Below are 23,742 nucleotides of genomic sequence, written 5' to 3'. Positions count from 1 at the left end.
GAGAGCAAGCATGCTTGTATTCACTTTGACCACAGGCTGTACATTGTTTAAATGCTGATAGAGGTATGGATAAATAGTGAATGGGCAGCAGGTTGGCCACTCAGGCCTTTATGCATGGGCATTGCTGCCTTGTGTGCCCTGTAAACCTCTGTCATCTCTTAAGGCATGAATGACATAACACTACTTCTATTGGCAGGGACATTTTTAGCACCAACAAGAAATGTAAACATTAGGTGAATTCACGCCTATATGGGGTGTCTTTTCAGCAATATTAATTAATATTTGTTTTCATGCAAGCATTCTTCTGTTGAAAACATATCTGACAAGCATCTCTGGCTGAAGAAGCAAACTGTGATATGTACATATCACTTTTATGTATGTCATAATTGTAATCAATTGCTCAAGACGTACTGATGGCTAGTTGTTTAGTCATGACTTAACATGGCAGTGCAATTTGAAATAATGACGTAACATAGAATGAACAAATGCTAGCTCTGTGCGCTCCTGTACGTTCATTCGGTGTTACATCATTGTTCAGAAGTGCGATGCCATATTACATCATGTAAGCAATTGTAGGCTCACTATTAACTTGACAGCTACTAAAGAGACCTCAGCAGCAAAGTGAAACTAAATCAACAAGCCACTGTTGATGATTCACATGCGTGCTCGGTGACGAAGTGGCTTGTCAATCAACACAGCTGTATTCCATGATAATAGAACCATCTGTATAGGAGTATGTTAATAGATAATGCTGCGGCGCTTCAGCGTGCTACGCTGTTGCTGTGACAGATCCCTTGCTCATTGGCTTAGATACACCTGTGTGTTCGTGTATGCGCGTTCTTCCAAGCTGTTGCGTACAGGGTCTGGCCCCATCCGTGAAAGGAATGCACATTGGTTGGTGGCAGAAAACAGACCGAGTTTATTTTCTACAAGAGACGCAGATGAGAGCCGCATGTGTTTGACGGGGCAAACTCTGGGTCCCTGTCTAGTGGCCGAGACGCTGGGGGTGATGGAGAATCCTTGGAACTCGACTCGGGGCGGGGTCGCTTCCTGTTTCGTCTGCACTGGTGCCTTGTCCAGCCGAGGAGTGGTGGTGCATCGCTTGTACACATTTTCCTCCCTTCTCAGATGGAGTCGCCGTGGTAATCCTGAGGGTGTCGTTCCCACTGCAGGCATGGCTCTGCAGTTGTGTTTGGCACGGTCTCAGGGGCAGTGCCAATCTCTGGTTTGGTCACCGATGATTGCGAAGGCTTCAGCATTCCTGAGAGAGTGGCCTCTGATGACGTGGAGTTATCTGCTTTTATCCCAAGCATAAATGGGAGTGGGACACTGCTTGCGGTTAGTGTACAGCCCTTATCCTGTGTCACCAAATCTTCTGTTGGGTATCTCAAAACACCGGGCTTGATGTGGTCGCATTGTCGTCGCACTAACCTGTTGGGGCCTTTAATGAGCCATGATCTGTGGCCTAGCTTTTCCAAAACCGTTCCCTCTGTCCAGATCGAATTCCCTCCAAAGTTTCGAAAGAAAACTGCTTGTCCGACAGCGAGTACTCTCGACTTTGTATCCCTGTTGCAGTTGGTATGGATTTTGTTCGCTTTTGCTTGCTTTTGCTTTTGCCCAAACCCAAGTGCAGCTGGCATTTCACCCTTTGATGTGCAGATGGGGGTGTGTTGCTCTAGAAAAAGTGGGCCAGCCTACACACGAATGTTCCGTCCTTGTTTTTGGCTAATGCTCATTTTGTTTCGAAAGCCATCCTTTCTGCTTGGCCATTTGTTGTAGGATGGTACGGTGTGCTTGTTACATGGGTCACCCCATTCTTCTTTAGGAAGCTCTCAACTTCTACTGAAACGAAGGATGGCCCGTTATCAGTCACAAGCTTTTTTGGGAGCCCAAAAGCTGCAAAAAGGTTCCAGAGTTCCTCAATCAATGTGGCAGACTGTGTAATTATGCATGGAGCACACTTCCAACAATTTACTGTATGTGTCCACAACAATTAGCCAGCATTCTGCCTTCTATGGGACCAACGAAGTCTGCATGAGCTGTGTCCCAAGGCGTTCTGGTGCGTTCCTATTTGGGCACTGGTGCACTGGCTGGTGCCCTTTGGTGTTGACAACAAGTTGCACAGTTTCTAGTGAGCCGTTCGATATCTGCGTCAAATGCATGCCTAACAAAAGTACCTTCGTGCACATGCCTTCATGACCACAATTATATGGTGGTTTGCAGGTGCGAGTTGAAGAAGGTAGTTTCTCGCCTTTGTTTTGGAGTTACCATCCAGGAGCCTCTAACAAGGCACCCTTCCTGCGCTGAAAGCTCAGTCTCCAGTTTCCGGCACGATGAAAACTGCTCTTTTGGCAGTTTATGAACTTCACCGTTTGAAACAGCCTCCAGCACTTGGGACAGGACTCATTCGAGTCATTCGTGCTTGTTGATGCGGTGAAAGCTCGAAGCTGAGCATGGTAGCCAACATGAGCACGTCTCTTGGGGGATAAGGTTCAACTTGTGCCGGTAGTGGAAGTCAGCTTAGAGTGTCCGCATTTTGGTGCAGTAGGCCAGGCCTGTACAGCAACTTGTAATCGTACTTTGCTAGTTTAAGGCACCATCGCGTAATCCTTGGTGAAAAGACCCGGGGTGCTTGCTTTGTTTCACTCACGATTCCAATCAATGCCTGGCGATCTGTTATGGTCACATGCCGGCCAGCTATGTACTTATGAAAATGACTGATGCTGTAGATTACTGCTGCACTTTCTTTGTTGAGCTGGAAGTAGCTCTTTTTGGCACTTCCCAGTGTTCATGAACTGAATGCAATGGGCGCCTCTCGGCAAATAGCATCTTCCCGAGCGAGGACGGCATCAAAGCCGTACGGCGATGCGTCCACAGACAAAAGAAGGGGCTTCGTCCCGTCGTAGTGAGTACTGTAGATGCACGAATCATCTCCTTAAGTGCCTCGAAATTGACTTGATGCTTGCTCTTCCATTTCCAGGGCGTGTTTTTCTCTAGGAGCCTATACAATTCCACTACGATCATTGCTCTGTTCTCCAAAATGCAGTCGTCAAATGCATTCGTCGTAATTTCTAGTGCTGGCTCTCCAACGTGGTTGATCCCCTTCACCTGAATTTGAAGTGCCAAAAACCAATCTCTTCCTAGGAGGTTGCACCCAGTGCCCTTCATAACCAACAATGGCAGCAGATAGTCCTTTGATCTCAACATCACATGAAATTGTGCGGAGCCCAGGATGTGTAATTGTTTACCTGACCATGAGCACAAATCGAGCGGCTCGCATAAAAGCCACGGAGTGTTTTTCTTCCGCCTTCTGTAGTCCGTGTCCTCGCTTATCAGGGAGCATGCCGTACCTGTGTCCACCTCAAACTGGACTGGCTTTCCCTCCACTATCAAGTCCACAAGGAACTTGGGGCAGTGTGTACTATCTGTGTGCAGCTTGCAGCAGGATTTGCTGACAGGTGGTGGTTTGACACTGTGTGCCCGTAGCTGCTAGTTGTCGGAGCGTGGTTCCGTGTTTTTCTTTTTCTTTGAGATGCAGGCATGCTCGACATGACCTTCCTTGGAGCAGAAACGGCACTCGGCTGTCTTGAATTTGCATGTTTCAGGGTCGTGCAAGCCGTACGTCGCATCGATAACAATGTCGCGCTGATGTATGCTTGCCCCCTGGCTTGATTTGCGACGTCCTATTAATTTCCCCCGAGTTTGCCACTCCTTTGATATCTCGCTGATGCCTTGACGCACTTTCCGCTGACAAGGTAAGTCCACAGTGCATTGAAATGTCAAGCTTTTTCTGCGAACAGTCTCGGCGAAAGATTTTCGTCCCAGACGCCGAGGACGAACCTGTCGCAGCATCACATCTTGGGACGGCATAGTTGGATTCGCCGCAGAAGCGGTCGTTTGGGTGTCAGGTGACGTCGTCGATACTGTAGCCGAAGGCAGCGCTCCGAAGTTGCAGTCGGCTGTCAAGGTTCCAAGGGCCGCAGCGTAGCTGCTGATCGACTCGTCTGGCCGTTGGTCGGGTCTTTGAAACACGTACCGGCTCTAACGCGCGGATGTCCTGGTGTCGAAGTGCCGCCTAAGAAGTGTCACTAAATCATTTAAGTTGACTTCTGCCGGATATCTTCGGCGCTATCAGCGCGCACACGGTGTTCGAAAGTGTCGGCTCCACAAAGCGTGAGAAGTGCCCGCTTCTTCGCTGACGTCGCTCGCCACGAAGTAAAAGTCGAGGCGCTGGACCCACGATTCCCATGATTTGCCCGAGAAAGGCTCGACAGCGTCGTGCATTCGTCCTGCAGCCATGGCCTTAACTTCGAAAACTTATAGATCCGCTTCGCAACTCCTGCCTCATCGCCAGTGTTACGTACGGGGTCTGGCCCCATCCGTGAAAGGAGTGCGCATCGGTTGGTGGCAGAAAACAGACTGCGTTTATTTTCTTCAAAAGACGCAGGCGAGAGCTGCATTTGTTCGAGGGGTCAAACTCTCGGTCCCTGTCCAGTAGCCGAGACGCTGAGGGCGACGGAGGATTCTCAGAACTCCACTCGGGATGGGGTCGCTTCCCGTTTCTCCGCGCTGGTGCTTCGTCCAGCCGAGGAGCGATGGTGCGTCGCTTGTCCACAACACAAGCTTTCGCTAGCACAGCTATAAAAAGTGCGCCAGCGCGCCGTACACAACCGAGCACATAGTGACGTATGTTGTCCCAACATTACGCGGTAGCAGTAAACAAATAACAAAAAGGCGGCACAGGTAAGACGACTGCACAGTGTTCCAAAGGTGGGTCACCACGTCAATGCCACACATGCAGCAATGAATGTGACAGTGCAGGAGTCGCGTTCTCACCATGATGCGGAAACTTCAACTTACATCGACAAAAATATGCTAGTGTCGTCTGCTGTTGGCGATAGTTGCCGACTTTGAACAGTGTTGCTCTGCGCACTGCCGAATGTTTGCCAGCTTTCAACAGACGTCGCGTCCCCAAACCTAAGTGCGGATGCAGGCGCATTCGAACCGCTCGAGCTAAATAATATAAAAATAACTAATACTACAGCAAACGCAATATCTTGGCACGATGCGAAATATTGCTGGTCGCCAGCACTCGAGGCTGCCAACTCGCTGATGCATGTTGCCAGTTGCTGGTTACCTATTTCGACAACCAGAGGGCGCATGCGAACCGCAACGCATCATGCGGTTTCAGCGTAAATGCAATTTTGTGACCGATCGCGACGACCGCCCGTTTTTCACGATCCGCATGCATGCGGTGCGGCGTGCGGCGATGGGCGGTTTGAGCGTAAATCGGCCCTAAGCGGGCTAGCGGAGCGAGGAACACGGTCCGCAGGGCCGATTTACGCTCGAGCCGCCCATCGCCGCAAGCCGCACCGCACGCGTGCGGTCGCGCAAAAGAGTGCACGTATCAAACACTTGTGCATAAATTTCGGTTTACAATGTGTAAGATATACACTGTGCACACAGTGTAAAGGGTAATTTATGCAGAAGTGCTGGATACATGCAATTTTTCGCGTGACCGCAAGCTTGTGGTGCGGCTTGCGGCGATGGACGGCTCGAGCGTAAATCGGCCCTAAGAAGCTGCCTGAGCGGAGCGTGCTGCGCAGCGGTTTGGCTGGCGTTGGCGTCAGAAAGGATTGGATTGGATGCTGAAAGCAAGCGCGCTGGCAATCACGTGGCGTTCAACAAGACGGCGCTTTATTTTTCATTTGTTAAAATGGACCGGTAACGCATTACAAATGCACGTCTAGATACTTCATGGAGACATAAGGTATATATATATATATATATATATATATATATATATATATATATATATATATATATATATATATATATATATATATATATATATATATTGTATTGTATAATTTTGTAAACCCTGACGAAGATCGGTCCACCGATCGAAACTGTCGAAATTAAATACTTGTTCTGTTTACCTTGTAGCACCACTCAAGTTCTTTACGTTTGAAAGGTAGCCTGAAGAAACCCTCTTTGCCTACTATATATATATATATATATATATATATATATATATATATATATATATATATATATATATATATATATATATATATATATATATATATATATATATATATATATATATATATACGTTTCACTGTATAAGAGTGATCAATAGGTGTTTTTATTCTCTTTCATTACCCTGAATTTGGCCAGGGGGCGCTGCAACTACGAAAGGTCCGTTCCGCTACGCCAAACGTATAACTAAAACGTGAAAATTGCCCGCCGCTCCGCTGTGGCCTAGCGGGGCAGCTCGGAGCGGAGCGTACCGTAAGGACGCTCAACTAAAACGCTCTAGTATTTTCTTTCCAGGTAACTCTCTTCGGGACTTCGTTATCTCTTACCCTTATCCTCTCCGCGTCCCTGCTTCTGATGGCTAGAATTATTTGCTTTCGCGAAATGCCGGGTTTCCGCCGTCACCTAACGCGGCCAGGCTTCCTTGATTGCGTTATCAAGTGAAGGCGAATGTGTTATGACAGGCACGTTCGCTGGCGGTTCGTGAAGGGAGTCACAGGCGGAACGCATTTCAAACGTGATTCGGTAACGATAAGTGAGTTAGTATAGCACGACCCGCAGCATACGCACCCGACTCCGCGTCCAGATACTCGCGTAAATAATAAAGGCAAGGCCACCGCCTCTCTTCCTTGCCCCTTTAGTGTGCTCCCTTTTTGATTGTCGGCGAGGTGCTGGCGAGGTGCATCATGAGTGCCACGCTCCGACTGTAACATTTTATGTCGCTAGTACCGTGCACCACGCAAGTGCGCGTCCGTGCGCTCGTATGTAACATCCATGTGCGTCGGTGCGTGCGAGCGAGCGAGCGAACCTGCGTGTGCGCATCTGCGTGTTGTGTGCACGCAACTGCCTGGCGCAAGTCCGTAGCGAACGTCCCAGCTGTTACCAACAAATTAAGGAGCTCAGTCAGCCCACAAATATGATATCGAGTCCACCAGTCGTTCTCAGACGGCCCTTGCTTCGATAAACCCGCTTCTGGGTAGCGCAAAAGAAGAGGCGCTTATCTTGGAGATGCCTTGCCGACGGAAAGGCAAAAGCACAGATGCAGTAACAAGTTCGCAGAGCACGTATTTCGATCCCTCGAGTATTCCACAAGCTTCTGCTACGCACGCTCGCGTGTCTTCGTTTTCGACATCGCGAAAAAACGCCGGCCCCATCGCGCGCTCCAAATTCATCCCGCTCAAGTTCATCGAGCATTTAAGAAAGCTAAAACGCACTCAGACTGCTTCGCCAGCGCTGAACACATGGTTTCGGTAAAGTGCTCCTACGGCTTTTATACGACACTCTCTTGCCGATGTCGTTCGCTTTCTTCTCGACGTTTACCGTCTCAGCGCGTTCTCGACTCGAGGCTATACGACGAATGTCGTCGTCGTAGCGTGTTCCCGCCGGATCCTTTATCGCCGTTTTTTCGCGAGTATACGATCGCGTCACGTGCCGTCGCAGGAAGGCAAACGCAACGCAGAAGAGGACTGGATAGCTGCGTGAAAACTGGGTCACCGGTTTGCTTGTCGTGTTTGTGTGGCAGAGCGTGAGTTGCGTCGTGCGATAGAGCCCGCGCGTGGTACCTGCTGCGCATCGGGGCCTGTCCCGATAAAACGTGCTGACGTTTTACAGCGAAGCTGTACATGGCTAGCCGATTCGTCCGTCCGTCTGTCGGTCACAAAAAAAAATGAAGTTATGGGGGTTTTACGTGCCGAAACCACTTTCTGATTATGAGGCACGCCGTAGTGGAGGACTTCGGAAATTTCGACCACCCGGGGCTCTTTAACGTGCACCTAAATCTAAGCACACGGGTGTTTTCGCATTCCGTCCCCATCGGAATGCGGCCGCCGCGGCCTCGTCTGTCGGTCACCTGTACGCCGAAAACACCTCCGGCGCAACCCCATGCTCGGGAGCGAAAGAGAGAGAGAGAAAGAGAGGCGCGCGAGTAGCCAACAACACCTACATAGCACAAGGCCTGTTTACTCCGATCCATGACGTCACGCTACCTGACCCGAAATTTCCATTGCCGAGGCTGGTGCGATGAAAGCGGTGACGTGAAAATCACTGTTGCCTACACGGGAGCATCCCCATTAGATTCTATGGGAGCCGGCCCAGGTAGTATCACGTCATGAACGGGAGTGAAAAGACCTTGTGCTATCTAGGTGGTCTTGGATCAGCTGCGCAGTAGTGACGTCGTTGCTCTCCCTCGCTCGCGCAGCACCTTCTCTCCGGCTACGAAATAGGTAGGCCACGCGTCACACGTGCTCCTGAGGAGCAGGCAGCCTTCGATCAGCAACGCCGCGAGCAGAGCCGTGATCGAGTTCGTCTACGCCGTGTCAACGCTGCTGCCCGGGCACAAGAACAGGCTCGTGCAGCCGAGCGAGAGCAACAACTCCGTACCGATGATCCAGCAGCCTACCAAGTGGTCGTTTAATGAACCGTCGGGATTGACCCAGTGATAGACTACGGGGCCGCCCGTTTCAGCTTCGCCGGTTATACATCTGTACGGAGTGCTTAAGCTGTGATTTTTTTGTCTCCTGGCGATTCCCTCCGCCGGAATTGGCCGTTCTAGGCGAGACAAAAAGTTACCTGCCCGCTTTTTATTTCTCCGCCTAACGTTTAGCCCACGACTAACGAAAGTGTTGAACTCCATTTTAGGTGTTCTTCTCCAGGCCTTTCTCGGTTTAAAGGTGACAGACGAGTGAAGATGAAAGGACAGTGCTGAATGGGTGGGGGGGGGGGTGGGGGGAATGACTGCGAAGAACAGCGAGTAGCCTGTCACATGATTCTGGTACGCCTCGATCGTGGTGTGCTTTCATCACATTGCTATGGTTCGCGGGAAACGGACGGCAGTAAAGCGACACCTGGGTGTCTCTGTTGGGAACACGTTTGTTTCTGTTACAGCCGTGCTACAGAGTAGGTGTAGGCGTACGGGTGCGTGATGTTGGGTGCACACACGGGCGCACAGACATGTAGGTGCAGTCTGTCCACACAAGGTACAGGACTAGTGGACCAGTATTGTTCCAGTGGTCAAGCACTGTCGACCACTGGAACCATACTGTCGACCAGTGTGCGATGCAGTGGATGACGTTCTGCGCACTAACAGTGAGATTTAGTGCACGGACAGAGTGAACCATACTGCATGTTGCAGCTTATGCGTACGCTAGGGTCAGCGATGCACAATCATGGTCAGATCATTTCCGCACAGTGCTGTATGGACTTGGTTAAAACACGTTGGCGGGCTAGTTGGTTTGGATCCATGATAGAGTGTGCAAGCGCGACTGAATAGGACGTAGAAAGAAACAGACGCACAGAGACAGCGCTGTCTTGTCCGGTCTTAATGAAGACAGTAAATTAGTTCTTCAGTGCCGTCTTCTGCTTCGTTTGGATGCGCAGGGCCTGGACAATTTCTGTCTGCATGAAAATGTCCCCGCTTCCAAATTTGCCATTAGACAACTGGCCCCGAGGCACTAATAAAGATTTATTTACGAAAGCTTGCTGAAGGTAGTAGCGGTAAACTATGTGCACCTCGCCTAAGAACTTGTCTGCAAAAAGTTACGCACGCTGCTCTCATTACGTTTCTATAAAAGAATGTCTGGATTGACTAAAAAAAAAGAACAGACTGTATATTGCCTTGAGGAGTGGACAATGTCTTAGATGATGAATGCGAGTGCGTTTGTGTGACATAAAGCTTGTCGGTAAATGCGTTCGCCTCTGTTAGCGACGTTGTCGAGACAAAGAAAGAACAGCCAGCGTACAAGAAAAAGCCCCACGAATAGCGGCCACCATCCTTAATATGAGAAAAAAACACAAGACTTCTGTTAATTAGATACAAGACTACGCCGCGAATAAGCGTACGGCCCGTTTTTTTTTTTGCTGTTGCTCGCGGCACCCTTTTTCTAGAGCTTTTATATTTGTTGCGCTTAGCTTTCGATGCCAAGGCAGCGAAGCAGTCGTACAGACTTGTTCATATTCATGAACCTCTTGTGGGCTTCTGTGCAACTCGCCGAACGCAAGCAAAAAATTTCAATCTTGTGTCACGTCGGAAAATATTCGGGACAAGAATATCGAGGGGAACGGTCGAAATTCTCGTCGCATTGATTATTCACGACGAAAGACTTAAGACCATTCGGCCAGTAGAATAAAGCTTAAGGAGCTATGCAGGCGAACACAAAATGAAGTCGATCGAGTCTGTTCAAGAGACCCAACGAAGTAAGCATAGAAATAACAGCGGGAAAGACATTGCTAGGCAATGTCTTAGTGCCACGCATTGTAGTATAGAATCTGTAAGCGTTCGAAAAAACGCGGAATAAGATGTTAGCGTAAACCGAGCAATCTTCCAGCCGTGGCAGCAGTTGACGGAAGCCACCGTACTCTTCTGTTTTTCCTTCGCTGGCACTGACAGTAGTTTCTCTCAGTGCACTTCCGTTACCCCGAGCAGTTTAAAATTTATGCAATATAGATCGCTCTTTGAACTCGCGGGACTAAGGGAACTGGTAATATCTAAACTTAGGCTCGTTTCATTTGCCCAGTCTACACTAACGAAGCTTACTTTCACAAGCGCCACATGAACAAATAAATCATTTTCACTCCGTGTGCTACTTCGTAATTTACATCATGGGCGTTTGCAGGCCGTAAGGCGTGGAGTTACGTAATAAATGACCCAAGGTGGCTAGAAGTACACAGACTTCAAATACAACTTCACTCAGCATCTGTCCCTCCCGCCAGGGGAGGTTCGAGCTAGCAAGTTCTGCGGAGTGGAATGAACTGTTAACGACCCATACGAAGAAGGTAGCTACGCTTATTATATATATATATTGTTGCGCCCACAAAAGGCGTTACTTTGAAGCCGGGTAGAGTTAGAAGCGATGGCCTAGATCAGCTAAGCGCCTGTCGAGATGCAGCCAACCAGCCACACGTCGTCTTCCTCGTTCACCACTCTTCGGTGCCCCCGCATACTGTTTGTTGAGGCGTGAACCCACTATGCACCTAAGAGCGTAACATTTCCCTCCGCGCAGACGAAGCCCGCCGGGCAAGTCAAACAGGCTGTCGAGAAATAAAGGGCTTTAAACGGGCGACATGCGAAAGTTCAGTCTTGGCTGACCGTCGGCCATTTGATGTGAGACGTGCTATGCGGTAGGTTAATTCGCTGATGCGCTCCGTAATAACATAGGGTCCAACATAGTGGGCCAGCAGTTTTTCACATAGTCCACGTTTCCTGGTTGGTTTCCAGAGCAACACTAAATCACCAGGGTCATATATCACGTGTCGGCGTCGGCGGTCGCAGCGTGCCTTCGAGCGGTCTTGTGAAACAAGGGTGCGTAAAGAAGCAAGTCGTCGGGCTTCTTCAGCAAGATAGACTGTCTCTGATAGACAAAGATTATCGTGGCTCGAAAACGGGAAGATAGTGTCAAGTGTATAACGAGGCGGACGAGCGTAAAGAAGAAAGAAGGGACTGTAGCCCGTAACTTCATGCTTTGAGGTGTTAAATGCGTACGTAATGAAAGGTAGCACGCTGTCCCAGTTCTTATGATCTGACTCGACATACATGGGCAGCATGTTAGTAAGAGTTCTGTTCGTGCGTTCCGTAAGGCCATTTGTTTGGGGATGATACGGGGTGGAATGTCGAAACCTTGAAGCACATAGACGAAGCATCTCTTCGACCACGTCTGCAGTGAACTGCCGCCCACGATCGCTGATGATGACTCTGGGAGGTCCATGTCGGAGAATGACAAAACGCAGCAGAAAAATACACACTTCGGTTGCAGTAGCCGATGGTATTGCAGCTGTCTCACAGTAGCGTGTCAAGTGATCGGCACACACGATAATCCAGCGATTCCCATCGGATGAACGCGGAAAAGGACCGAGGAGGTCGATGCCAACTTGCTCAAAGGGAGTGCTGGGGGGTGGCACTGGATGGAGTTGACCAGGAGGAGCACTCGTCGGACGCTTATAACGTTGACACTCGCTGCAGCTGGACACATACTGGGCGGTCGTCTGGCGCATTTTAGGCCAGTAGAACCTTTCTTGAAGGCGGTAGAGAGTTCGCGCAGAACCCAAATGTCCAGATGTTGGATCGTCATGCATAGCGCGCAAGACGGAGACACGGAGACTCTCCGGGACCACCAGAAGATATCGTGGGCCTGTAGTAGAATAATTCTTTTTGTAAAGAACCCCATCACGAACACAGAAACGAGAGGATGGTGCTGATTGCCTTGCAGTAATAAGCAGTGGTTTTAAAGTTCTGTCTTTTTGTTACTCGACCTTGAAGGTATTGATATCAGGAAATCCCGGCTCCAGTGACCCAATATAGCAGTCAAAGTTGTCCGCGTCGCAGTCCGTCGTTGGAAGCGGCATGCGCGAGAGGCAGTCAGCGTCGGCGTGTCGGCGGCCGCTTTTATAAGAAACGGTAAAGTTATATTCCTGTAAACGGAGTGTCCAACGCACAAGCCGGCCCGACGGATCACGGAGATTAACCAGCCAGCAGAGAGAATGATGGTCTGTCACCACAGTGAAGGGGCGCCCGTACAGGTACGACCGGAAGCGCTGTACTGCGAAAATAACTGCCAGACATTCCTGCTCTGTAACGGTGTAGTTACGCTCGGGCTTACTTAAAGAACGACTCGCATAGGCGACGACGTGTTCTTTGGTGTCGACGCGTTGAATAAGGACAGCGCCGATGCCAATACCGCTAGCGTCCGTATGAACTTCTGTGGGAGCCGCATGGTCGAAGTGTCGGAGAATGGGGTGAGACGTCAGACGAGACTTCAGCTCACGAAAACTAGCTTCACATTCAGGAGTCCATTAAAAGGGAACGCCCTTCTGGAGGAGGCATGTCAGCGGATACGCGATGTTGGCAAATCCACGAATAAACCGGCGGAAGTACGAGCAAAGCCCTAGGAAACTGCGTAGCTCTTTTACATGGCGAGGTTGCTTGAAGGCTTCCACCGTAGCAGTCTTCGCTGGATCAGGTCGTATACCGTCCTTATCCACTAGGTGTCCCAGAACGAGTGTTTGGCGCTCTCCAAAATGGCACTTCTTCGAGTTGAGGACCAAACCCGCTTTGTCCAAGCAGTCTAGCACAAGATCGAGACGTGCGTTGTGCTCACTGAACGTGCGCCCGAAAATCACTACATCATCTAGATAGCACATGCATACTTCCCACTTCAAACCACGCAGGATGTTGTCCATGAAGCGCTCGAAAGTTGCAGGTGCATTACAGAGCCCGAACGGCATCACATTAAATTCAAAAAGGCCATCGGGTGTTACAAATGCCGTTTTCTCCTTGTCTGCCTCGTGCATAGGAATCTGCCATTACCCCGACCTCAAGTCAACCGACGAAAAGTAAGACGCTGATGAGAGGCAGTCGATAGCATCATCAATACGCGGAAGAGGATATACGTCCTTTTTAATGATGGTGTTGAGGCGGCGGTAGTCAACACAAAATCGCCATGAACCATCTTTCTTTCTAACCAGGATCACTGGCGCTGCCCACGGACTACAGGATTCTTGGATTACATTCTTATTTAGCATTTCGTGGACTTGGTCATTGATCACCTTGCGTTCAGATGGTGAGACTCTGTATGGTTTCTGTCGCAGCGGTTGGGCAGATCCCGTATCTATGCGATGGTGTATACGAGAAGGAGGAAACAATGGTGGTCCCTCTTGCTGGAAGAAGTCAAACAGTCGGGCATGTTTTCGCAGAATATTCGCCACTTCGTGACGCTGCTTCGTGCTGAGCGACTTGTTTACCATAGTCAGAAATGACGAGTGCGCCGCAGGGCAGACATTAGCGAAATGGTGCTCATCCGCAGAATCAAGGGCCTCTGTAAGAATGGCGAGCGATAGCACGTGATCTTCATGGTAGGCGGCAAGTTTCAGACCCTGTGGTAGTATTGCAGGTTCACTGGAACAGTTTACGGCCCATAAGTTGGTGCGTCCCTGAACGACTGACAGCGTGCAATACGGTATCAGTACATTCCCCTTGATGCAACTCAGGTGAACGGGCTCCACGGTAGCGTCAAACGTTCCGTCGGTGGTGGGGAAACAGGCGACTGAAACACACGTTGCGGATAACGGAGGCACAACGGTATCCCGGGATACACAAAGCACACTTTCACGATACGGTGGGCCTTCCATAAACGCAGCAGAAAAGCTCGTACCTCCACTGATTTCACCCGTTTTGCAGTCGACGGTGGCACCACACAGTTTCAAAAAATCAAGGCCCAGGATTACGTCATGCGTAGAATGAGGTAGAACAGCGAACTCCGCGTTAAATATTTGACCTCCCAAGGTTACGTCTACATTACACACGCCCACAGGATACAACAACTCCCCACTCACTCCGCGAAACGTATCGGCACGGTCCCAGCGAAACATCACCTTTCGTACTAGGAGGCTTTTAAACGCAAGATTCATCACTGAAACGGTTGCTCCCGTGTCCACTAAGGCCATGGATGAAACCCCGTCAATTAACACAAACACCTTATTCTTGAACATACAAATGGTTGGAGGTATCTCTGTCGATATCGAAGATTGTCCAGCGACCTCACCTCCAACGGCCGCGCTGGCTAGTTTTCCGGAGGTGGCGACGGGTATCGACGCGGCGGAGAGGGCGACCGGCTTACACGAGGAGCGGGTGGTGGTGTCAAGCTGCGATCGGATGCTGGAGAACGGTTCCGTAGCGGCTCCGGGTGCTGGTGAGGCAAGCTTCCTAAATATGTGTGCGAGGGCGAATATGTTTCGCCCAGAGGACCGCGGTACCGCCTAGACATCGTCGATCGGTCGAACCTCGGTGGTTGGCGGTGATTGCAGTACCTGGCAATGTGACCCAAGTCGCCACAGCTATAGCACACAGGTAAACGACGATCGATGAACTGCCCTTCGAAGCGCTCAGCCGTGGGGGGTCGTGTAGCAGAGCGGAGCGGCTGAGCCTGCTGCACAGGAGGAACGGTCGGTCTGTGTGCAAACCTGCTGGGGCGAGGGCGTTCTGCTGGTCGGTGTTCGGGCGTAAATGTGTCCTCACGTGACCATTGAGCACCTCTGTGGTTGACGTCTGTGACACATACCGCCGGTTGCCAGGAAGCGCAGGGTGCGGCAGGCGCCATGTGTTGCGGGTAATAAGCGTCAGGTTGTCGTGTGACGTCGCGCGCAAGTTCCTGGTGCCGCAGCAGTTCTTCACGCACGATCTGCCGTATAGTAGACGAAAGATCGGCAGACGGACTCTCATCGACGCTGGCAATGGTTGTCACATTCGCCAGGCGTCCAAACTTTGGCACAATGCGACGTGTTCTCAACGTCTCAAACGTACGGCAATGACGCACGACATCTGAGACGGAATCAACGTGTTCCCGACTTATGAGGAAATTGTATACATCTTCGGCAATTCCTTTGAGTAGATGTCCGACTCGGTCTTCCTCGGACATCTGCGGATTGACGATTTTGCACAGCTTGAGGATTTCCTCTATGTATATAGTGCATGTTTCTCCAGGAGCTTGAGCTCTTTGAGCAAGTGTTCTCTCGGCGCGTTTCTGTTTGGTGTGGGTGTCGCCAAAACACTTCTTAATTTCCTCGACAAAGTGCTCCCACGTTGTTAGGGAGTCTTCGTGGTTTTCATACCACATCAGCGCTGTCTCACTCAGAAAGAGCGCGACATATTCAAGCTGAGTGACAGAATCCCAACGGTTGTAGCGGCTCACCCTTGCGTAGTGCATCAGCCACTCGTCGACGTCTTCGCCCACTTTTCCCGCGAACGAGCGTGGTTCCATGTAGTGCCGCAAAGGTCCAACTGGCGCTGACCTTTGAGAAGGTGAAACTAGAGCTGGCATTTGTCCACCTCCGTCCTGAGCCATAGGGAAGGTCGTTGGCAAGAGACCGGCAAGACGACGGCTCCGGCGAAGTTCTGGATGTTGCGACTCCGTGGTACGTCCTGTCGTACCCCGCACCTCCACCACTCTGTTGCGCCCACAAAAGGCGTTACTTTGAAGCCGGGTAGAGTTAGAAGCGATGGCCTAGATCAGCTGAGCGCCTGTCGAGATGCAGCCAGCCAGCCACACGTCGTCTTCCTCGTTCACCACTCTTCGGTGCCCCCGCATACTGTTTGTTGAGGCGTGAACCCACTATGCACCTAAGAGCGTAACAATATATATATATATATATATATATATATATATATATATATATATATATATATATATATATATATATATATATATATATATATATGTCGTCATCGGCGTTGCCATGTCGCTACGCATTCATCTTTGGGCATACCGTGTTTACGCGCACCATGTATGAAAGATAGATTGCTATACTGAGTAATCGCCAGAGCTGCTTAAGCCAGGTGTTTCAACGCTGACGAAATGATTCCTCAGGCTCTTGAGAATGGCAGGCGACAAACAAATGTCGCGAAATACACGGCATTCTTGGCGTACGGCCTTCATGTATGTCAATATCCCCTCAGATTTTGTAATATTGAAAAGTGCAAAACGACACCAGTGCTCAAACCTGAAAGCGGTGTAATTTTTCTGGCGCCCATTTTAACTGGCAGTGCAGTGGCGCCCGTGCGATGCCATTACAGGCCCGCAAACGGCGCGTAAAAATTTTTAAGCGTTAAAACTTGTAAGCGTTAAGGCTTTTACGCATTACATATTTTAAGCGTTAAAGCGCTTAAGCGTTAAGGCTCCTAAGCGTTAAATATTTTAAGCGTTAAAGAGTTTAAGCGTTACAACTTTTAAGAGTTAAAGCTTTTGAGGGTGTCAACAGTCCTGCCGCACCCGTGTTTGTCGCGTCCGCGTTAGTTGGGCCACACAGTAGTTAGAACACCGTCGGAAGAGTTCAAGCAAGTCACTTCAAACAGTACAAGTCTATTTCTCTTCGTGGCACAGTTTGAACATCGCAAAGAACGGACGCCTAGAAAGAAGTTGTTTTTCGCAGCTTGAGAAACCGCCCTGCGCCCTGAGGTCACACATCGTTCGGACAGATGCGTTGTACACACACACAAAACGGAGAGCAGCGACACCAACGATCGTTTAAGATAACAATCTAAAGTTCGCCGGGAACCCACTCGCTTTCATAGGTCGAAAAGGAAAGCAAATGGAATGCTTTCGTAAACAGACGCTTCTACTGAAACGTACTGGTATCAAAGAGTACAGATTTTTCAGCTAGTTGGTTCGTTGCAATAATTGAGGTCATAGCGCTGGATTCACACTGACGAGAAAGAGGACAGGACGTGCGCTATCTATCGACTAATTTTATTTCATAAGAGCATGAAACTTATACTGCCAAAAAATCGTTTTGTCAGTATAAGGGTCATGCTCTTCTGAATGAAATCAGTTGATAGATAGAGCGCGTCATGTCTGCCCTCTTATCCCTGTGAATCCAGCGCTATAAACTCCATTAATGCTAGTTTCAACAGGCCAATAATATTAGAATATTGTATATAAACAAATTAAAGACATTGACAACACTGACCAGCCAAAACCGGTCAGATAAATAATAACTGAACATTTTCAAACCTGTGAAGCCTTCCTTCGATTAACTTTGCTGTCACCGTCAGTGATCCACCCTTCGGGCCAAGCTGCCACTTTTTTATTTATTTTAGCTTCTATTGCTTTGCACACCCTTTGGTATTTTTTATCTTTGCACCGGGACATAAGTGATTATACACACAAACTGAGGCCGATTTTGGCAGTAGGGCTTGATGGTTGTGGGGCTTGCTGGTTGAGCCCATGGAACCAAGAATTGTAGTCCGGTGCATTTCCCGGAATTATCACCCATAGTTTGCAAGTAGCCTCGCCTCCTTTGTTCCATTCGCAACATCAGAATGCCCTGACGCAGGCTTGGCAAAATCAGTCTGCTTGGCAAAATATTTGATGATACATGATCTGTGGGCAATAGCCTTGATTTTTTTTTTCGGAAACATTATTCCCATGAAACAATGTACCATACTTCTTCTTTCACGATAGCCCTGGTTCTCTTCTCTTTGCGAATGAAATAACAAGAAAGCGACGAGGTTTTAGTTGGTTATATTTGATCACATAACACTTGTTTCGGTTCTTTCCCAAATAAAAAAAAACAAAGAAAACATTGATCCCGGGGCACAGTCTGCCTCACCTTGAACGAGCAAATGGGCGCGTGAAAAGAAAGAAATTCGTTTTATGTGGTGTTCTGCTTAATGAATGAATAATTAAAACAGTCCGGCCTTAGGCTTGGTGATATCCGAATAACAAACGAATCTGTTTGAACGGGCTTCTATAAGATACCGGTCAAGGCCACACGACGGTTACTGTGGACGATCGATTACCACCTAGAAAAACACGTTCAAACAATGTTTACCTTGTCTGTTACATTGCCTTTTGCGCTTTGGTATCTGGAAACAGGAGGGGACAACGCCTCTGTAATCGGCAGTCGCGCAAAGGCACCGTCGAATGCCTCCCATGCAAGGCTTGTTAGCCGAGCTTTTCCTTAGCTTTTCTCAAGCGAACGATCGAGTTTATTTTTTTTCTTTACTTAACAAATAAGAAGAGTCTTATAAAGCGCGAAATCGTGTCTAATGAAGTGAGTTTAGTTCGTCGATTGCTTCTTCCTATTGTTGAAAACGGCAATGAAGAAGAACAAGCGCAAGGAGACAGAATGTAGAACAGGAAACAAAGAGGGAAGCTAATTGGATATCGCTCCCCCAATTAGGGAAGACCGAACGTTCACACCTTTTTTCCCAGAGTCGGCGAGACTGAAGAACTAGTTGACGACGTTAGGACGAACTGAACAATATCAAGCGGTTCTTTCTGTGCAATGAAGCAATGAATTAAGCGGGAACTGAAATCAAGGGTACGTAGTAAACGGAGAAATAAAAGAGGCGGCTAATTAGATACCTTAGGAATCGGGAAAGCTTGAAAGATGACGCGTTCACCCTGATCCAGTCCACCAGATTGACGAATACGTAGGAACGTCGTCGCGACAGAATGGGCATGGGCACGGTTCCAGTCGAATGATCCGCCGATCGAGGCAGAGGAGCGCCGCAAGGGATAGAGGGAAGAGCAGAGAGAGAAATAAAGAAATGTGGAAACGAGAGACGAGGTGTCGATAGCTGCAGGGTTCGCCTTCGCCGATGCGACTGCCGCCCAGCTGCAGGGTGTCAACGACGGTGCTTCGGCGAAGCAACCGAGGAGGCGTTGATTGCGGCAAGTCCCGACGGTGCCGGCTTCCCGAATAATAGTCCCGAATAATAGTCCCGAATAATAGCCGCGGGCTTCCTGCGTTGTTCCCGCTATCGGGCGAAAGTGATTGCGACAAGTGATTGCGCAAGAACCGGCTCCGTAAGTACGGACGACTCGGCAGCGTCGTTACGCGTTGGCTTGAAAGAAAGTTTCTCGACGCGCGCATCTTTCAATGGTCCGGTTTGTGAGGTGCGGCACTCCCTTTGAGCCCTTCATTTGCATCCCAAGGGTTTAATTATCATTTCATTCGTATACGGCAGCACGGCACACGGAACACGGAGAAAACAAATCCACAGGACGAGCGCTGACTTCCAACTGAAACTTTAATGCAAACCCATGCAATATATAAACGTACAGTCATGTGCAACATGACTTATAACTGAGATTTTTTAGCGCACGAAAAGGGACGCGAAACAGTGGCAAGACGCGGACACAGCGCTGTGTCCGCGTCTTGCCACTGTCTCGCATCCCTTTTCGTGCGCTAAAAAAATGGGTGTGGCTTAGCTAAGGTTAAGCCCAGGATGCGAAGCATACTAGCCTTTACTTTAACGCGACAGCGTTATGGAGCTCGTGTCGCAGAAAAGCCGGTGTCGTCAGCGTCGGCTCAGGCGTGCGGCGCTTGCTCAGGCGCACATTTCGTTGTCGCGCCGAACGCTGCGTTGCTCGACGCTCACCGCGTCCGATGCGGGGCGCGTAGTCGCTGCTCCGTAGCAAAGCCACCTAGAAACAGTCTCTGTAGCACGCCGCAACCTTCGCTTCTCATTCCAACGAGCAGCTCTGTCTCCAGGAGGCATCTCACCTCGTGAGTGTCTAGCAGAGGCAAGCGCAGCTGCTTATATAGCGCCACGACGCCGCGAGCGACGGCGCGAGTTGGAGCCCCGTTTCTCCTCTGTCGTGACGTCACGGTGTCACGTGGTCAGCCTTGAAGGCGACGCCGCGAGCGACGGCGCCAGTTGGAGCGCCGTTTCTCCTCTGTCGTGACGTCACGGTGTCACGTGGTATTGAAGGCGACACCGCCGCGCCTGAGGAACTGGGTTGAGCTCTAGGAATATGCTTCGCATAAAAATCTCAGGTATGGAATACCAACACGCCCTAACCTACGCTCTTTCGTGACTTACAACACCCTTGGTCGCTGTCGAAGGGGCTCCAAGGCTGCGAGGTGGCTCTTACATACGCAATAGCGGTTTAAAAAATTGGAGGACGCTTAAGCTTCGCCTTCAAGAGTGGAACGCGACAGCGTTATCGCACCCCGTTCGCACCGCCTACTCAAACGCGCTACGCCAGGCAAACGTCGCGATCGGCACAGATAGCCGGGCCCCGACGCGCCATGAAGGCGGACGCAATCATGGGGCGAGTGGCGCGCCACGTGTTGGGGCAGCACCGTACATTGCGAGGAGGGGGTCTTCTATGTTTGCCGCAAGAAGGCTCTGCGTGTGCGTAGAGCGCAGAAGAAATGTAGCGGAAACGTACTTTGCTACTCGTGAAACTGCGACTTCTGTAAGTTACATGGTCATAATTACCGATATACACCGCAGTATAACTTTCTACGGCACGACTCTAAGGCAACACCGCATTCAGTAGAGGCGATTTTGTCCAGTTTTGAAGGAACGAAGTCGTGGCTGAGTGGTAACGTCTCCGTCTCACACTCCGGAGACCCTGGTTTGATTCCCACCAGCCCATCTTGCAAGATGTTTTTTATTTATGAATAGCCTTCTGGGATTTATTGCTCATGGCCAACGCCGCTGACGCCGACACCGACGACACCGGCTTTTCTGCGACACGAGCTCCTTAACGCTGTCGCGTTATTAAATGCCACTAATCGAAGCCGTGTTTAGGTCTGGAACTCACCCTGCGTCTGCGCAGCCGTACAGTCTTGGAGCCCCTTCGACCACGGGCACCGGGGTTGCAGGTCAAATTGGACGTGACTGTAGATCGTAAACATTACGCTGCAATTGTAAATCGCCATTAACGTTCAGTTAGAAGGCAGCGCTCGTCCTGTGGTTTTTTTCTGTGCTTCATCTGTGGCGCTGTCACTCACCAACGAATACATACCGGCTAACCTGCTCAAGTTCACGTTTCCTTTCTTGTGCGTGTCCCAAATTTAGCAATGTTACAACTTTCTTCCATATTACAGGTTTCCGCAGGACTGATTGCTCAAGTTATCACTGCTTCTAGATAATTCATGGTGCTTGGAATGAAAAGTAACCTGTCTGAAAGAAAGGACGTTCGAGCCAAACTTGACTGCTTTTTTTGTTTTTGTTTTGTTTTCTTCTTTCTCGCTCACGCAGTTCCACACGGGCGAATACGAGCTGAACGGGGCCTCCCTCACGCTGGACATCGTGGACACGAGCGGCAGCTACCCGTTCCCGGCCATGAGGCGGCTGGCCATCACCACGGCCGACGCGTTCGTGCTCGTCTACGCCGTCGACGACCCGGAGTCGTTCGAAGAGGCGCGCCGCATCCACGACCAGATCGTCCAGCTCCACTCAGCCAAGGCGCCCGTGGTCGTGGTGGGCAACAAGTGCGACCTGCCCGCCGAGATGCGCCGCGTCAGGCGAGAGGTGGCCGAGACCATCATCTCCATCGACTGGGAGCACGGCTTCGTCGAGTCCTCGGCCAAGGAGAACGTCAACGTGTTCGCCATCTTCAAGGAACTCCTGGTCCAGGCCAAGATCCCGTACGACCTGAACCCGGCCTCCGCGAACAAGAGGCGTCGCTCGCTGCCCGTCTACCCGACCAGCCCGACCATCAAGGACAAGACGCTGCTCAAGAGGAACAGCTGCGCCGTTTCATAGCTGCGCGGAGGTCGTCGCTAGTGTTTTCTTTTCTATTTTTCGCAGAGACACTTCTTGTGGACTCGCGCCTGCCTCCAGTGCCAGTTACTGTGACGTTTCGCCGCCGATGCCGTTGTGCTAAACCCGGCAGATGAATTTTGCAGTGGAACGAAGTGTCCGCACCTGTGGGATCAAGGTGAAGGCTTTGCCTGCTTCGAATGCCAGCGAAATACTGCTCGGACTCGGGAGACTGTGAAACTGCCAGTATGACGTTCTAGTGAAACGTCGAACAAATCAGAAGATTGTGTGTCATAGAAGATGCAGTAACAGCTGCGCCCCTTGCAATACAACAGTCTCCCAAGGATGGCCAATGCAGTGGCGTGAATATTCAGCTAATAACAACGTCGTTGGTTGGAATCCGCAGCCTATGGAAATCAGCAGGGAAAAAGAGAAGACAGGCTTTGCGAAGAATGGCGTCTCTGCTTCATCATAACGGCTGGTGCTTGCAGTTGTTTAGGGATTATACTTGTACATAAGGCCCTTTCAAGAAGTGTATTATTTAGCAGCTTGAGAACCTGATGAGATATTTCCACTACGATAAGACTAACATGAACTATGTAGTGGTTCCAGCAAGTCACTGTCCAAGTCTATGCCATCTACAAGGTTTGACGACGCTAACGTTTCAGAACGGGGATTCAGGAGGCAATCGCAGGCGGGAAGAATTCATTTCATTCCGAGGAAATTCGCTGTGATCGACTTTCACTCGCGAAAGCAGACGCCACAAGTTTCTTGTGATCGCAGTGTAGGAAGCTCAGGTAGGCAAAAAACATGCATCCTACCACGAGCATGACCCAGCAGATAGAGCCATGGCTGTCACGCAACCCAGCCATGGGATCCAGCATCGGCTTCTCATGAACACCGAGTGTGTGTGTGTACCCCCTGTGGTCTCTTGCGCCAGGAACAATCCAACCTAGGTGACAATCATAGTGCACCTGTGCTGAAGATCATGAACTGTGCAGCTGTGTTTGAGCAGCAGAACAAATGCGTGATCACTGCTGTCCGGTCAGCTGATGTTGCCTACCAAGACTGTTAACACCTCGTCGCTGTGAATTTCCGACATTGCTCATTTTGCCAGAACACCTTGATTGCGACTAGCAGATAGTCCGTCGCAGGCATAATAAAGCTTGCCAGTGCACGTAAGGAATCAAGTAGCGTATTTCCGAGGGACAGCTATCTGCTCGCGTAGCAACCATCAGTGTTTAGACCTGCTGCAACGCCGGAGCTAGGTACCCATGCCATGCCCGAAACTGATATAGCGTGGCAGTAAACGTAAGGCAATGAAAGGCCAATCGGAAGTTGTAATTTTGACGCAGAGTCGGTTTACCAGCACAACGCATGGCTTTTTTTTTGAGCTCGCAGTTGTAACGAGTCGCAGAGAGCAAGAAAGCAGTGTAGGAACATTGGCTTTGGAAAGGACATTCAACCACGCGTGTTAACTTAGAATATCGATACGAATGTATGACCGGAAAGACAGCAAAATGTCGTAATGTACGAAGTTTCCCTTCCCGTATGTAGACTAGCGTTCCACGTTGTGAAACCACATCTCTGTATTATCATTATTTTTTTTTTCTAGCACACACTTCGGTACTCGGCCAAGCTATATACATACCTTGCTGCAATGCCAATAGCGCAAGCTGCCACCTCACAAAGGTACAATTTATTGTGCTTATTCT

General features: G+C 49.8%; 1 protein-coding gene across 2 annotated transcripts in view; it reads left to right on the top strand.

Annotated features, from left to right (window-relative positions):
* The window catches only part of LOC139048823 (GTP-binding protein Rhes-like), a 48,807-nt gene extending 25,594 nt beyond the window's left edge, over positions 1-23,213 (top strand). For both annotated transcript variants that reach the window (XM_070523664.1, XM_070523663.1), the window contains one exon: positions 21,524-23,213. In XM_070523664.1, the coding sequence (XP_070379765.1) occupies positions 21,524-22,030 (507 nt within the window). In that variant the 3' untranslated portion in view covers positions 22,031-23,213. The remainder of the gene's footprint in view (positions 1-21,523) is intronic.
* The last annotated feature ends 529 nt before the right edge of the window (positions 23,214-23,742 follow it).

Source organism: Dermacentor albipictus, chromosome 8 (assembly GCF_038994185.2).
Source record: "Dermacentor albipictus isolate Rhodes 1998 colony chromosome 8, USDA_Dalb.pri_finalv2, whole genome shotgun sequence".
Classification (NCBI taxonomy): Eukaryota; Metazoa; Arthropoda; class Arachnida; order Ixodida; family Ixodidae; genus Dermacentor; species Dermacentor albipictus.
The sequence above is the reverse complement of the archived record's forward strand: the minus strand, read 5'-3'. Positions and strand labels throughout refer to the sequence as shown.